Source organism: Raphanus sativus, chromosome 6 (genome assembly GCF_000801105.2).
Source record: "Raphanus sativus cultivar WK10039 chromosome 6, ASM80110v3, whole genome shotgun sequence".
Classification (NCBI taxonomy): domain Eukaryota; kingdom Viridiplantae; phylum Streptophyta; class Magnoliopsida; order Brassicales; family Brassicaceae; genus Raphanus; species Raphanus sativus.
Window position 1 is genome coordinate 2,811,994 of NC_079516.1, and position 16,049 is coordinate 2,828,042.

Sequence of the window (16,049 nt, forward strand, 5' to 3'; positions counted from 1 at the left end):
ATTGACATCTTTAGATTACTTTTTGTTTCAGGAAAAAAAGTTAGGTTTAGAGTGGCTAAAATGTCAGTTTTTTTTTTTTGTAAATTAATAACGAGCATGGGCTTTTATATTCTCTAGTTCAGACCAACTCACTTGTAAGTTGTAACTTGATTTACATATTAACCGAGGAAGAAACTTAATGAACTCGGTTAAGCCTAATGAGCTTGTTCAATTTTTAGTCTCTCGTTGGGTGTTCTCGACTTAGGAGGGTTCAGGAAGGTTTGATTTGATTACTTGGGTCTACTTTCTAGTGTTCTTTTCATCTCATTACTTTCTAGTTTTCTTTTCATCTAGAACTGCCACTGATCTAGCAAACCAGTTACTGGATCATAGAATAGCCAACTTTCTCATCCAGTAATGAGATTTAATTTTGTAAAGGAAAAAACGACCATGAAGTTAACACACAAGGAAAGATATTTGACTTCATCCACAACAATTAAAATTATGCGAAATTAATGATCTATTTACAAATCTGATTTTAACAAAAAGTTACTTTATAAAATTGTAAACAATAGTCATGCACGCTAGAGCAACTCCAATGGTGTTACTCACCATTGGAATCCTTAACAATACAATAATAGTTTTTTTGTTTTTTTGAATAGGTAAGGACCTTAATTAAAATATTAAGTCCAATGGTGTTACTCACCATTGGAATCCTTAACTAAGTTTCACTTTCAGAAATTAAGCAAAGTTCACATCCAATAAAGCATTCCTCACTCATCATATATAGGTTTCAAAACATTACTAAAGTTGCAGATGCTGTATATAATAATACAAGTAGGAAGGCAGCTCAAGTAAGAGAGGTCACATTACATGATACTTCTAACTAAGGAAAAGCATTAAAAAAAGAAAAAACTCACAGCAGAAGGTACAAAATGTATTGCCATGCCAACTGCTACAAGTTCTTTGCCATTCAATCTTTCCCCACTTAAAGCCAAGAATTCTCCTGCAGATGTTATTATTATATAACTCAAGTACATCAGAGATTAGCTAACGTATAGTTGGAAACTAAAAAAAAATGGTTTTATTGGTTTAAGTGGTTACCTAGATGACCAGGAAGACGTGAATGGATGTAAGAGAAGCCACAATCAGTGTGAAACCCAATACTTGCTTCTAAAGTAGCGAATTCCTAATCAAATAACAGAGATAGTTTTAATCTATAATTGTTTTCTACACTGTTAAATTATACATAAGATATGAAGCAGATCAAAACTCATAAACTTACACTTTCCTCTGTCACAACACTATAAATATCGCTAAGGGATGATAGCAAAGCCAAGATCATCACCTGCACTCTGCGAGTCCAGAAATGAGTCGATTGTGTTTGTAACAGAAATGAGTCGATTGTGTTTTCAATACAATTAAAGAACCCATATAATAAAGGTAGGATCTTTGAGGTCTCTGAGTCTATCAAAGTTCAATTGAAATTTCGAGAGTGAGGGATATATATAGATATAGATACCAGCCCTAGTGCCGGTGGAGGCGGCTTTCTTGAGACCTTTCTTCTTGACGATGAAGCTAGCTCCGATGAACAGACTAGAAGAGATTGCCAACACCAAACCCTTTACGTTATCAGACGACATTCCCCTATACGAATCGCGCCACCCTCCTCCTGATTCTGCCATTTTCTTCTCGAATCCAAACTACAATGATCGAAACTTTCAAAAACCCTAAATTGGAATTGGCGAGATCGGATTGGAGTTACAAGTTTACGGGTAATCGAAGGAAAAAAGAAGGCGAGAAAGAGATAAACAGTTAAGGATCAAATCCTTAGAGCATCACATTATTGGTGTTTCTTAGCTCTTGGGTCCTTAATACACATATATGTGTATGTATATATTATATAAGCATATATAATTGTTTGCTAAGGACTTTACGGAAACCGAAACTGAAAGTTCCTTAATTAAGAGACTTTCGGTTTCGGTTTACGTAAAGTCCTTAGCAAACAATTATATACACTTATAAAATATATACATATACATATATGTGGCTAAAAAACACCAATAATGATGTTCTTAATTTTCTTAGCTAAGGACTTTTTCTTAACTACAGTAATTGTTTTAATATTTTTTTAATCTATTTAGCTTAGGGACTACCACTAAGGATTGGCTAACATCTCCCGTTGGAGGTGCTCAACTATAGAACTTATGCAGAAGCTGGTGGGTGATGTAGACTCGAGTTGACCCCCTTGATTCCATAGAGAATTATGGACGGCTGAGATTCAGTCCATCGTAGTAACCTCCAAAAGATTCATAATTGTGTTTCTCAAAAGATTATGAGAATACTACATATTAAGTATAAAAAGGAAATATGTTCTTTTTATTCTCTTTGAAACAAAGGAAATATGTTCCAAATTAAAAATTAGAAAACAATGTAAAGTTGGAATCACGAATTTAACTCTTCCATATTTCTCCCCAATGTTTAAAAAGGAAACCATATAATTTGTCAATCAAAAGAGCTATGTTTGATACCTTATTAAACAGGAAAACAATATAATCAAGTCCCTGCGAATTCGGGTTTACTTGGTCGTCACACATATAAGGGAGGTTTGGCACTAAACTTGCTTTGATTTCGTTAATAACAATAGTCTCTGCGAATTACTCTCTTTTTATAGTTTAGAAAGCTTTGGTACTAAACCTGATTTGATTACTTGGGGTCCTTTTTCTGGTTTTATTTTCATCAAAAAGATCTAACTAAACTTTTGTTTTCTGATCAAAGTTTGCTTGATGTTTCTGTGTGTGTGATGTTCTTCAGTATGCGAAAAATCAAAAGGAATATGAAAAATCTCAGTGAACTACCCGATGATTTATCGATGAAGATTTTGTCATTGCTTCCAACAAAAGAGGCTGCGGCTACCAGCGTTTTGTAGAAAAGATGGTGTTCTCTCTGGAAACAACAAGATGTTGAATATGTACAGCTTTGTGAAGATTGCTCTGACGAGTTTATCGCTTACATATTTTTTTATTCTCCCAAGTATCCTAACAACAGTCTTCCGGCGAGCTATCGTCGAGTTTTCGACGAGAACCTTGGGAAAGATACTGTTGTTCGAGATCCTCCTCTTCCGCGGGAGAAAGTTGGGTTTGTTAGTTTGATGTCGTTTCTCACTGGTGAAGCTCTTCTCCGTCGTCGTGGGTGTGCTGAGTGCAAAGAAAGAATACATGCACCTAAAAAAGTGACCATTTACATATTAAGAAGAGACGCGGGAAAGACGCACGCTTTTATATGGACCAAGCTGGAAGAAAAACAAGAGATTCAAATTGAGTTTGTTATCAGGCGGAAGACTACCTCAAACTATTGCCTCTCACTTGAGTTTTGATTTCAACGTTTTTGCCACTCTTCCTTCTCCTCCTCGTCTCTTAGAACTTGTAATTTCCTTGTGGTTTTTAGAAACCATTGCTAGCTAGTAGCTACGATGATATCTTTCCACAACAAAGGCCCTTTATTTAATTTTTTTTGGCTGTTAATCATGTTTTCCTGGTCTTTTATTGAAATTTTCTTTCCGCAACTACATAAATCCCATTTGTCCCAGAAAAAAATATATACTAAGAGTATGTGGATGATGGATCTAACTTGATCATACAAAGGTTAACAAGTCATAACACCCATGTATATAACAAATGGCTTGGGCAAACTTGCAAAAGCCAATTCGAAAAATAAATAAAAACTTTACATAGTATAACTAAACTGAAAGTTGAATGACATGGAATGAGATATATTTATTAAATCAATTTGGTTAATATATTTATGGTATGGACCTTACAAATGAGTATAGTTGAGGCCTCCTTGAGAACGATCGTCCAAAATTGATCAGAACGTTAGAAATAAGTTTTAACCCGTCTAGCAAACCAATTACCCGATCATCATATAATAGCAAACTTTCTCAGCTAGTAATGAGATTTCATTTGTTATAAAAACGACAATGAAAGTTATAAAACACACTCACACAAAGATATTTGAGTTCCTCAATGACGATTAAAATTTACTTGAACTTTTACAATGATATATAAACAAATCTGATTTTTATAACAAAATAAGTTAATTTACAAAGTTTATAGACAATAATCATGCATGCACGCTGTCGCTATTAACTATTGAACTTATGCTTTAAAAAAAAACTATTGAACTTATGAAGAAGCTGGTGGGTGATGTAGGCTCGAGCTGACCCCATGATTCCATAGAAGATTATGGATGGCTGAGATTCAAAGTCCATCGTAGTAACCTCCAAAAGATATTTGAGCTCTTACGACAGGAACACCTTTCATGGCAAAGATTGCTTCATTGACCTTTGTTGCATGATTCACAGCTTCCCTCATCTGCTACACGTCCACCAATAAATATGTATTTTTAAAAAAAAATATTAGACCAAGAAATTGTTTCCTTGAAAGTTTAACGTTGGCACAAGCTAAAACAAGAATCAATCTCTTTAACTATAGAGAATGTTCACTTCAACACGTAAGCTTGACCTTATCTTTTGGTTTGTATTAAAATATTCAATAGTTTTTCTATTGTTTAATTAAAAGTTACCACTCATCTAATCACAGGTTCTTGAATATATTTAAAAAAAAAATAAAGATTGCAATGTTCATGACGAGTTACCTTGTTATCATCGGAGTAAATCTGAAACCTAAGTTTGTGGTTTTTGTTCTTACAAACTTTGATGTCGTTGTGTCCGAGGAATAAGACACACACGGTAGCTGCAGCTGCTGCAACACCAAAAGAGCATATTGCTCCGATCCCATTCAGACCAATCTTCCACAGATTAGCCTTCTCACCACCACCATGATCACTCCTCACATCATCATCTTCTTTCTTCTCTCGCACGTCATCACTTCCTTCGGAATCAGAGGGTTTCGCAGCATCGATCAAAGACACAGGACTCGTGATCCTTGCTGGTGGGTCCACTTTCATGTCGGCAAATTCGGTTTCCTTCGTTTTCTTGAAGGATACTGTTGGTGACAGAACAGAGTCCGTCAAAAGGGTCTGTGTTGGACCCGGGTCATTAGGTATCTTATTGTTCTCGTGATCCAACATGGGTTCCCAAGCTATGGGAACTTGGAGGAGCTTTGTGGGGATCACTTTGGATCTTGGAGGAGACTCTATCTTGTGGAGAGGTTCTTGTTGAGCAGATGGACAGAGGAAGTAGTCCATAACCATGTCTCCATGATGATCCTCGTCGTGATCAAGATCCTTGAAGCTGTTCTTGGGACTGGGGAGTAACTCCCATTCCTCAAGATCCATCTCTTCTTGAGCCGATCTCATTGGAGGCTCGGTCAGAATTTGAGAAAGTGAGATCTTTTGAATTATTGGAGCCAAGTGGGGTTTGTGTATCCTCTCTCCCATGTGAAGTGGTTTCAAGATCATTATTATAGAAGAGAAGATAGAAGATTCAAAGAATGTTTGGATTAATCATAATTGAAAAATGCTAAAAAAATGCTTTCAATAAAAAATGACTTAAGATTTAAGACTATTTAAATTTTTACTTTTTCTTCTTGGATTGTTTACAAATACACACAAGATGCTTGGAAAAGGCTAATTGAAACGCGTATGATAGTATTATTATTAATAAGCTCATAAAATTTGGGAAGAAAAAAATATCAGGTATATAGACATGGATTGATATATCAGTTGAAGTTGACACAGATATACTTGTACAGGACATGTAAATGAATTTATTCATTTTTGAAAGTGAGGTAGAGCTTATCTAACGCAATGAAGTGATGTCAAAAGAAGAAGTGGTCCTCTTGGGACCCGTTTCAAGAACTATTGATTGCCTTCGTTGACAAGGTCCTTTATTAGTTCTTTCACCATGATCAATTCTTCTTCGATATTTTAGTATTTTAATAACCAAACCGCGAGGTAAATTCAAACTATCCTTTTGGTGACTGTATTCGGTTAGAAATCAATCGATTTCTATATATTTTAATAACAAGTTTGAAGTTGTTGTTTCGTTGATAAAAGTTATTTTTATGTTGTTAATATTGAGTCGGTTACATATGTATTTACTTATACTTAGCTAAACGATAGCTAGTTTTGGATAAGGTTTAGCTTTATCGATGATATCATATGTTTGTAATAGGGTTGTAAGGGGATCACGAAGAATCATTAGATCTAAATGTCACTAGTAATAAAAGAATGGAGAATTACATAGTTTGATGTGAACACACTACCCATATATCCAAATTATTGTTCTTGTTGAGTTCTTTGTTTAACTATTACTTTCTGTATCGTCGTTAAGGGAACCAAACTATATTCTTTTTAACTTTTAGTTAACTTTTTGAGGCTCTGCAAGTTACATACGTTTCTGCTTTGTAACATTCATAAAATGCTATTTATGGGAGCCAAACCGCGGATACTCAACTATAGCTCTTGCTGCAGAGGAACGAGATGGTGATGAATCTACAATCCCCACTATCTTTTTCATTTGAGTGAAACATCCCAAATCTATCACACAAACATATCATTAGCCATTCCATCATACAAACAGAAAAATATGTGGGTGTGCTTCAGAGAGAGAGAGAGAATGATTACCCCATATGTAGCCAACACTATAAGCTCATATTTTTCGGTTAATATATGGAATGATACATCAGGCACTAATGAATAGCTCATTATATGGAATGAATGATATATCAGGCACTAATACATCTGTTACATAGCTCATTATAGTCTTTTTAAGTTCCAAAACTCATGAATCTCCACTTGAAAGAAAAAGGAAAATAATAAGAGATCAATGTAGAAAGGTAAGAAAAATGACACAGCAATTGAGCTGGATCACACTCTCAAAGGCAATACAAAAACATTACAACTCAAAGTAACCCTGAAGATTATTCAGTAAAAGAAATGAGGTCAAAAACAGACATCTCAATATTCACAAACATAAGCAAAAGCAGTTCCTGGATTTACATGCTTTGACGCATACAGAGAAACAAACTCAGAGTTCCAGAACTCACTAAATGCTTATATCTCTTCCCTCACAAGATACTACAAGGATGTTTAAAGGGATTCGATTTTTTCACCCTTAGGATCAAGAGGACTGGCTTGATGAAGTCTGGCCTAGAGAGACAGATGCTAGCGACGAAGCCCATGCTTGAGCATTCTTTGCCCTCTCACTGAAGCTCCTTGTTTTGACGAGCGTTAGTTTCAACCACAGCCTCCTCACGTCCACCATGTGAAGAGCGCGGCTGAACACTTGGCTTACCTCTCCAAATCTTTCCAGGTTAAGATTGGGAACATAAGAAGCCCACAACGCTCTTAAACGCGGTTCTGCCATGGGGAAGACATGGATTGCCATTTGTAAACAGATAAACAGCAGAGACAGCACCAAGAATGGATCTCCCTTGAATATTTCGCTTATAGATGTCCCTTTGCGTAACCATGTGATCAGATTACCATCTCCAGCGTCTAAGCTGGCTGTTGGTTCCGCTTCAGCCACGTACTGAACAGGTTTGAGACCTGAAAAAAAGAAAGAATAATCAGTTATTATTGATTTTTTTCAAACTGAAATGTGCTGCTATAACCAATCACCTGTTGATTCCTCATAAAACTCAATCAAGGATGTAAGATCCTTTCTACCATGGTACCGCGCTTTTGAAGTTTGATTAACCATCAGGATTGAAGGTAGGCTATGGATACCATACCTTGAAAAGACACTGCAACAAATCAATTAATTGAAATCAGTTAGTAAGACAAAAACGAAAAGATGGCCAACCACATGGAAGAGGAACCCACTAATGAGACAATCACACAAAAAATGATGAATTAACTAACCAAGTTAGTCTTTAAATCAAATGAACTTTTGTAAAATAAAATGTAAGATACTATTTCAATTTTTTTTTTTAATGTGAGCTATTTAATCCACTTCCTAGCAATATACTAAATAACATGGAAATAGACTATCTAGTCTTTCAAGAAAGATTAATAAGTAGGTTTCTTACGATGGTAGTGCTTGAGAATGATCCACAGCTAGGTGCTGTATCTGAGGGAACATGGAACTCAACATATCAAACTTAGGGCGCAGAGCACGTGAGAAGGGGCACCAGGAAGCATAGAAGAGCACAGACACATAAGCATTTCCATCATGATTCAAAGCCATTAACCTGTCCAGTGAGTCTCCATCTAACTGCACATTGCAAAATTTATACACTGCTTTAGTTACAACTTACAAATAAAAGCTTCAAAATCCAATTTTATCGCTTAAGACACCTATTTTAAAAATTTGTTAAATCATCTCTGCAGACACTAGACAGAGCTACTACACAACAACCAAACATAATTAATCACATGTCTTAAGTAAATTTCAAAAGTAATGGACTAATAATTTGAATTTAACACTAATAACACAAACTTAAAAAAAAAAAAAAAGAGGATTATCAAAAAAGATCTAATTGTTCGTAATTCAATTATTAATTCCGAAATAAATCATTTGGTGATCACCTAACGTATAAAAGCAAACGTGACGAAAGATTAAAGATTGAATTGGCACACACTCATTCAACACAAACCCTAAAGGAGAGAGAGAGAGAGACTGACCTCGATAGGAGGAGCTGGATACATAGAAGGAGAGCATTTGGAGTCTAAATCGAACCGGAAAAGCTCGAATTCGTGATTGCAAACCGACGACGATGATGAAGCGAACCCAGAGGGAAAGCATGATGAGACAGCTATGGTGAGGAGGAGAAACGGAAGACGAGAATCCATGGCGGAGGTGATTCGAGGAGGAAGAAAAGGTTGAATCGAACAGAATGGTTTATAAAAGATAGCGAATTGGTGAAGAAACAAAACCTAATGTCTCAACGAATTGGGGCAAATCCCGGATCTTTTCTATACCTTTTGTCTTTTTCCCCAATTTTAATTAATTTTTCATATTAGGACAGATATAATCTAGTGGGACCCACCTCTGTCTCTCTCTCCAAGTGTTGCGGTTTGGGTTTAAAAGAACATACGGCCCTCTCAAAACATCAAAAGCCTTATTTCAGCCCAAAACGGCTCAATATATAGTCCACTGGTCAAATACAAGTCAACGATATTCTTCAGATTTGTTCATGTTATATTGTAAATTAATACACTTTTAATAATGTGCGAATTGCGATCATTTTGGGTCGAAAACATGCTAGGGATTCTGTTCAATGTATGCAAACAACGAAGTTTTTTATTTATTTTATCTGTGAATACATATGCTTATGTTGTTTTAGCATATACAAAAACATCGAATGGTACAAATTATTTTACACCTAGGTGTGTCGCATTTAAATCTAAACTTTTGTGGAGCTTCTTCGGGTGAAGAACCTTCACGATGCAACAAAACGTAAGGAGCTTCTTCTGACGCTAACTGTTTTGCTTCAACATCTGGAACTGCTACTATACTCATCACTACAATACCAATATTTATATATGTTATAATAAAATTCGCATTGTAAATAACTAATACTACATGTTAAAAATGAATTTTACCCGATGTAATGGCGAAGAAGAAAACAAAAGCAAACTTCACTGATGATGTTTTCATTACAATATGATGATGCTGAAGAAGGTGTTATCCAAGATTGTTTGTAGCTATTGTTGAACCGTTTTTATAGATGAAAAGAAAATCATGATCGTATTATTTAGTTTGATAAGACTGAATTGAGATTTTGTTACCATGTTTAATGAAATAAAGAAGACCAAATCCAAGTCTGGAAAGGTAAAAATTGATACACCTTGACCGTTTGCATTCTATCGCTACCCCAATAAAATCCAGGAAAAGTCTCTCTAAATCATATTTAAATTATCACCTCAGACGAACTTTCCAAGCTTCTTCTATGGCCTTAAATTACATGTGATCTTGTTGCTGAATATACAAAAATGTGATCCCTGTGTCAGAGATATTTCTTTGTTCTGTTGGTGAAACTGAGTGTGTCTTAAGAACAAAGGTGGAACAATTAATCTTCTCTTTTATGTCTTTCTTGCTCTCTCTCAAACATAAGACTTACACAGCTTAACCCCTTTAAATCTCAGCATTGCTAAGGATAGTTAACATAAACATTTTTGCTAGCTAATGACTATTTTTTCTAGAGTCTTTTTCTTAATTACTCTTGTTTTATAGTGAAGACAAAAACACTTTATTTCTGCACCTGATGATGTGAAATGACTTTGTTTCTCATCAAATCAACCATATGACTTTTTCTCCAACAGTGACATTTGGGATCCTCCATTGATCTATTATGATTGTGTTCATTTCACGATCATATCAGTACCACAAAGAGAAAGAGACAAAAACTTTAGCCATATAACTTCCCTTTATAGCATTGCCATGTGATCCTACTTTCATCTTTCATTAGAATGTCCCCACATATGTTTTGCCTCTAGTAGAAAGATTTTGTAATGATAACTCAGTTTCAACCATAGAAAAAGGACAAAAGACTCACTGTGAAACATGAAGAAACAAGAGCATATGCCAATATCTAAATTATAGCATCTAGTAAAAGCATAACCATGTGAAACACTATTCTTGTATGTCCAACAAAACACTTGATAGCTCTATATATATATATACAGACCCAAAGGAGAATCAAGCAACAACACGCAATCCAAGCTTTAAACTCTTTCATTTCAGAAAAGAAACATGGCTTTAGTAAAAGGGCAACCAGAAGAAGAAGCAGAGATACATTGTTCAAGTCTCTTGAGCCAGCCTTTGTTTCAAGCTTTTCTAAGTATAGCTGAAGAAGAACTCGATTTTAATCATCTGATGGGAGGCTTGACGTTCCATTGCCCTGAAGACATCTTCCTCCGTGTAACTTCTCAGATACAAGAATGATGATCATCATCCGGAAAACATTTTATACTGTAGATATATATTCATCTTTCTTTATATGAAAGATAATGATCAGGAAGATTAGAAAATTCAATGTAGATGCCAGTTCTGTGTAATGAAGGATGGAATCAAACAAAAATATCTCTCAGATATGTTTTAACAACTAACTGGTATACACTGCAAAATCTAAAAGATTTTTAATGTTTATCTACAGAATCAAGAGAATCATGATCAAATAAATACCCAAACCGCGTTTATATACCTAAACCAAGCAAGACCCGGTATATATATATTTTTTTGGTTTGTACCGGCAAAAATTGGGTTTTGGATGCCAAGTTTGTTGGTTCGAGTCAAACTAAACCGTACAGAACCGAGACAAATACTAACCCGATGATATGTTAGATTAAACCGAAAAATCGTAAACCGAAATCTGAACCGGTTAGTAGTAGTAACAGTGTGAGTGTTCATATATAAAAGATGCAGACTCTCTCTCTCTCTCTCTCTCTCTCTCTCTCTCTCTGTCTCACAGGAGAGATATTAAATTGCGTTTCTTCGAGTTCTGGGAATGTGTCAGTGAGCTGTCTCTCTGGATCTGACTCAAAATTGAATTCAACTACTGACTCCCCCACCCCCCGCACGGGTTGCTTGTTTGCTTCCCCCTGGAAACTTCGATGCGGAGACATATATCTCCTGTTTTTTTCTGATCAGATCCTAAAGCGTGCTCCTGCAATTCGACGCCGTTTTCAGCTAAATGATCTTGGATCTCGCCTTTAATTCGTCGTAAAAAGAATAAAAATTTCAAAGAAGAAGAAGCTCGTTCGTTCGTTGTCGGTGTGATTCCAAATTTGAATTTTTGGATTTTTAGGGAAGGAGCTCGATTTTACGAGCTGGTGGTTGTAGGAGGAGGTGATGGTGTTCAGATCCAGGATAAAATGGATTGCGCTCTTGGTGCTCATCTTATCAGTGGGTTCTCTCCTCGTTCATCTCTCCATCACAAAGTCTTCATCTGTGCAGTTGGCTTCTTATGCGAGAGGCACTCTTTGGCAAGATTTTGATTCTTTGTTAGGTGCTCAGGTTTGTATTAGAAAAAAAGGAATTGAGTTTTGGTTTTTAGTTTGGAGAATGTTGTTTTAAGTGTTTGTTTGGTTTTTTCAAACTGTTGTAGGATTTTAGAAATAAGCACTTGTGGCGGCCTGTTAAATCGTTGGAGTCCTTGCAGCCTTATGCCAATCCTAGAAACAGTTATCCTGGTACTACTACAACTACTATGCTTTACTTTGTTTGTGATATGTGCTCTGTTCTTCTGCATTGGTCATTGCTTTCTCCATAATGCAATAGTCTTTCTTTGTAACAAAACATTGAGAGCCATTATCCATGTTGTATGCTGTGTTTTGAACATAAGAAGCCTCTTGGGGTCTTTTATGAAATTGTTTTTTAATTTGAAATCTTATGCAAGAGGCGCCATTTAGCAAGATTTTGATTCTTTTTGAGGTGCACAGGTTAGTAAAAAGGAATTGAATTTGATTTCAATTTGGAGAATATGTGTTCTGTTCTGCATTGGTCATTACTTTCTCCATAATGCAGCAGTCTTTCTTTGCATCAAACCATTGAGAGCCATTATGGATGCTGTATGCTGTGTTTGATACTTGTTTGAACATGAGAAGCCTCTTGGGGTCTTTTATGATTTTTTTTTTTTAATTTTTTTGGAATATTTTTGGATTTTTGTTTATATTTCTTGATGCTTTCTCTTTGCAGCGCCCAGTTCAACAAACAACGGCTTTATTTACGCAAAGATATTTGGTGGATTTGACAAGATCAGATCTTCTGTATGTATCGCTTGACTTGATAGTTTAATATTCATCTTTATTTTTCTCTGTTATTTATGTTGATTACGTCTTTGTCAAATTTTCTAGATATGTGATCTTGTCACCATCTCCAGGCTTCTAAATGCTACTCTTATCATTCCAGAGCTTCAAGAAAGTCTTCGCTCCAAAGGCATCAGGTACCCATTAACTCTATCCACTATGTTGTTCGTTCTTTGTTTCTTTGCCATGTAATCAGACTCTTCTTTACTCTAGTGTACTTCTTACATGATGTGCAGCAACAAGTTCAAGAGTTTCTCCTATCTTTATGATGAAGAGCAGTTTATATCCTTTCTCAAAAATGATGTTATAGTTGCCAAGGCACTCCCTGAGAGCTTGAAAGCCGCGAGAAAAAGGAATGAGTTTCCTCTTTTTAAGCCCAAAAACTCTGCATCAACAAAATTCTACCTCGAGGAAGTTTTGCCAAAACTAAAGAAAGCGAATGTTATTGGATTGGTCGTCTCTGATGGGGGATGCTTGCAGGTAATGCGTGTGTTTGTTTCTTCCTTAGAGTGAAATTAACTTATAAATCTGTAGAGATCTATAAGTAGATATCTTTCTGCTTGCTAACTACCATCGCTCGTCATTTCATGTTTTTTTTTGTTTAAATGTAAGAAGTTATTGTATTGGTTAAACGAAGTGTTTTATTCTTATCAAAGCTGTCTTATTTTCAGTCCACTTTGCCAGCTTCAATGCCTGAACTTCAGAGACTAAGGTGTAGAGTTGCCTTCCATGCCCTCCAGCTTCGTTCAGAAATCCAGGTGCTGGGCAAGAAGATGGTTGACAGGTATTTGATACTTGCACTTAAAAATTTAATTGGCGAAAGGGACTAGAACAGCATATAGTTATGGCTCTTGATTATTGGGGGAGGGAAAGAATATTACATGCTAAGCTTTTGTTTCTTTAACCATGGGGGTACCTAGCTGGGAACAATAATAAATAAGTGGCAGGGTTTACTCTTTTTTTATTTAGCTTGGGATCGTGAGGTGGAGCACTACGTAACTAAAAGCCATATACCTATCGTCAATTTGTACATCTACTCTGTAATAACCGTGCTTTCCTGACCTTGCCAGGCTACGTAGATCAGGTCAACCCTTCCTAGCTTATCATCCTGGCTTAGTGAGGGACAAATTGGCATATCATGGATGTGCTGAGCTTTTCCAGGTAAAATTTTTCATCCTTCTCCATCTGCATTGGTTGATCGAACAAAGTGTTTATATCCGATACGCTGTTTTCCTGTCTACCTTTTGCGCTCAAGTTACATGGGAAGTAGTTTTAAACGGTGGAATTGGTTTCTTCTGTTTTTTAAGGATCTTCACAGTGAACTCATTCAGTATCGGCGGGCTCAGATGATCAAGCAGAAGTTTATTTCAGAAGAACTTATTGTTGACTCACACTTACGCAGGGACAATGGCTTATGTCCTCTCATGCCAGAAGAGGTAGAACACGGAATTCTCTAAGATTATGCTACAAATGCTTAATATCGACACATTTTTATATCTTTATACCCTCTTTGTCCGCCCTTCATTCCGTCTCTTGAAAGCTGAACATGTCTATGTGTTTGAAATCTTCATAAGTCTCGACGTCTACATGTAGTTTACATGTAACAAACTGTTTCCAAGCCTGAACACCCCCTTATGCTGACATTCTAATACACCAATTAGACATTTCCTTACTGCGGTTCTGATGGAACTGCATTTACTTTTGTGATGCTAAGAGTTTATTGGTATCGAAATGTCGCAGGTTGGAATTCTTTTGAAAGCATTGGGTTATTCTCAAAAGGCGATTATATACTTAGCTGGTTCCGAAATGTTTGGCGGCCAACGTGTTTTGATTCCTCTGCGTGCCATGTTCCCTCATTTAGTGGATCGGACTTCCTTATGCAGTACAGAAGAATTATCAGAATTGGTTGGTCCTGAGACGCCTCTTCCAGAAAGTACATACAAAATGCCTCATAGAAAAAGCGATAAGCAGCTCAAAGAAGAGTGGAACAAGGCAGGTCCTCGGCCTAGGCCTCTCCCTCCTCCTCCAGACAGACCTATCTACCAGCACGAAAAAGAAGGGTGGTATGGTTGGCTTACAGAGAATGATACAGAACCAACCCCTTCACTTATGGATTTTAGGAATCAAGCACACAGGCTACTGTGGGATGCGCTTGACTTCGTTGTATCTGTAGAATCTGATGTGTTTCTCCCTGGTTTCAACAACGATGGTAGTGGGTTGCCAGATTTTTCGAGCTTGGTGATGGGTCAGAGGCTCTATGAAAGACCCTCATCACGAACATATAGACTGGACAGGTTAGAAAGTTTAGTACTCGACAGTTAATGAAGCATTTTAAAGTTCAAATTGATCTAGAGCTTGTGGCTTTAGCTCACTACTTCATAGAGAATATGCAAATTAATTAATGTTGCTGCTTTTTTCTCAAACAGGAAAGTTATTCAAGAACTTTTCAACATTACACGTGAGGACATGTACCATCCCAACCGTAACTGGACAGTTCGTGTGAGGGAACATCTTAACTCAAGTTTGGGTGAAAGTGGGATTATCAGGCAGTCTATGTTTTCGAAACCCAGGTTGTTTCTTTCACATCCACTTCCTGAATGCTCATGCAGAACATCTCCCCTTGAAGATTCCAGACAAATACGAAGTGACGACGGCAGATTTCTCTATGGAGGTGAGGATGAATGTCCTAAATGGATGAAATCAGCTGGGGTGGAAAAGAGTAAAACCGATGATGGTGATCAGCCTGATTATGAACATGACCTTCTCACTGAACAGTCAGAAACTGATGAAGAATTTGCTAAAAGTAAGGTGGCTTCAGCTTTTGACCAGGATGAAGAATGGGATCCCAATGACAAGTAATGTATCAAGGATGCAGATTCTGCAGTCAGGTGTCATTGGATAGCTAAGGCGAAAAGCAAACAAACGGAGGTTTTTTTTCTTGTCTACAGTTACTGAGAATAAGCTTTTAGTGTTATTCTTTTGGTAGTAGTTTCTTGCAAATTAGTTGCATACTCTATATACGTCAGAGCTTTCTCAAAGATATTGGTATTGCCTCCAAGCGCCCTTATGCAGCAAGGATTACTATACGCAGCAAAGGACGAGCATTATGCTTCATCCCTCTCTGAGGTCTTCCCATGAAGCAAATGTGAAGCTGGAGGTATCTTTGTTTTTTTCCACATTCATTGTAAATCTGATAAAGGTTCATTCAGATTCTTTTTCTTTTCTCCTTTTCTACAATAGTTTTTGTTTTCTGGATTTGTTATTGAGTTTGACACACTACAGATATGAAAGATAAAAGTAAATTTCAACAGAGTTTTAATATTCAATTGCTGTCTCCTGATTGCTCCACATTCATA

The 16,049-nt window shown here is 36.5% G+C and overlaps 3 protein-coding genes and 1 long non-coding RNA gene across 6 annotated transcripts; 1 reads left to right on the top strand and 3 right to left on the bottom strand.

The window, feature by feature from the left end:
• Positions 1-764: 764 nt before the first annotated feature.
• Positions 765-1,177, bottom strand: LOC130496626 (uncharacterized). The gene is made up of 2 exons (XR_008935780.1): positions 1,084-1,177; positions 765-985 (listed from the first exon to the last, which is right to left on the bottom strand). It is a non-coding gene; the product is annotated as an uncharacterized LOC130496626 (long non-coding RNA).
• Positions 1,178-3,997: 2,820 nt separating this feature from the next.
• LOC108806496 (uncharacterized) lies at positions 3,998-5,555 on the bottom strand. 2 transcript variants are annotated; one of them, XM_018578637.2, is made up of 2 exons: positions 4,636-5,555; positions 3,998-4,355 (listed from the first exon to the last, which is right to left on the bottom strand). In XM_018578637.2, exons 1-2 carry the CDS (start codon positions 5,398-5,400, stop codon positions 4,239-4,241), a joined length of 882 nt encoding a protein of 293 aa, XP_018434139.2. In that variant the 5' UTR covers positions 5,401-5,555; the 3' UTR covers positions 3,998-4,238. The 2 variants fall into 2 exon arrangements, with proteins under 2 accessions (XP_018434139.2, XP_018434140.2); XM_018578638.2 differs by having other exon boundaries at positions 3,998-4,352; positions 4,636-5,549.
• A 1,113-nt stretch (positions 5,556-6,668) lies between these two features.
• On the bottom strand, positions 6,669-8,874 carry LOC108838418 (5'-adenylylsulfate reductase-like 5). The gene is made up of 4 exons (XM_056988479.1): positions 8,569-8,874; positions 7,974-8,158; positions 7,564-7,688; positions 6,669-7,491 (listed from the first exon to the last, which is right to left on the bottom strand). The coding sequence occupies exons 1-4, from the start codon at positions 8,734-8,736 to the stop codon at positions 7,064-7,066; spliced, it is 906 nt and encodes a 301-aa protein (XP_056844459.1). The 5' UTR covers positions 8,737-8,874; the 3' UTR covers positions 6,669-7,063.
• Positions 8,875-11,350: 2,476 nt separating this feature from the next.
• LOC108813392 (protein EMBRYO SAC DEVELOPMENT ARREST 30) lies at positions 11,351-16,019 on the top strand. 2 transcript variants are annotated; one of them, XM_018585931.2, is made up of 11 exons: positions 11,351-11,608; positions 11,694-11,902; positions 11,994-12,078; positions 12,584-12,654; positions 12,742-12,830; positions 12,930-13,173; positions 13,365-13,477; positions 13,764-13,854; positions 14,001-14,129; positions 14,434-14,987; positions 15,120-16,019. In XM_018585931.2, the coding sequence occupies exons 2-11, from the start codon at positions 11,738-11,740 to the stop codon at positions 15,550-15,552; spliced, it is 1,974 nt and encodes a 657-aa protein (XP_018441433.1). In that variant the 5' UTR covers positions 11,351-11,608; positions 11,694-11,737; the 3' UTR covers positions 15,553-16,019. The 2 variants fall into 2 exon arrangements, with proteins under 2 accessions (XP_018441433.1, XP_056844006.1); XM_056988026.1 differs by lacking the exon at positions 11,351-11,608 and having other exon boundaries at positions 11,765-11,902; positions 12,768-12,830.
• Positions 16,020-16,049: the final 30 nt, after the last annotated feature.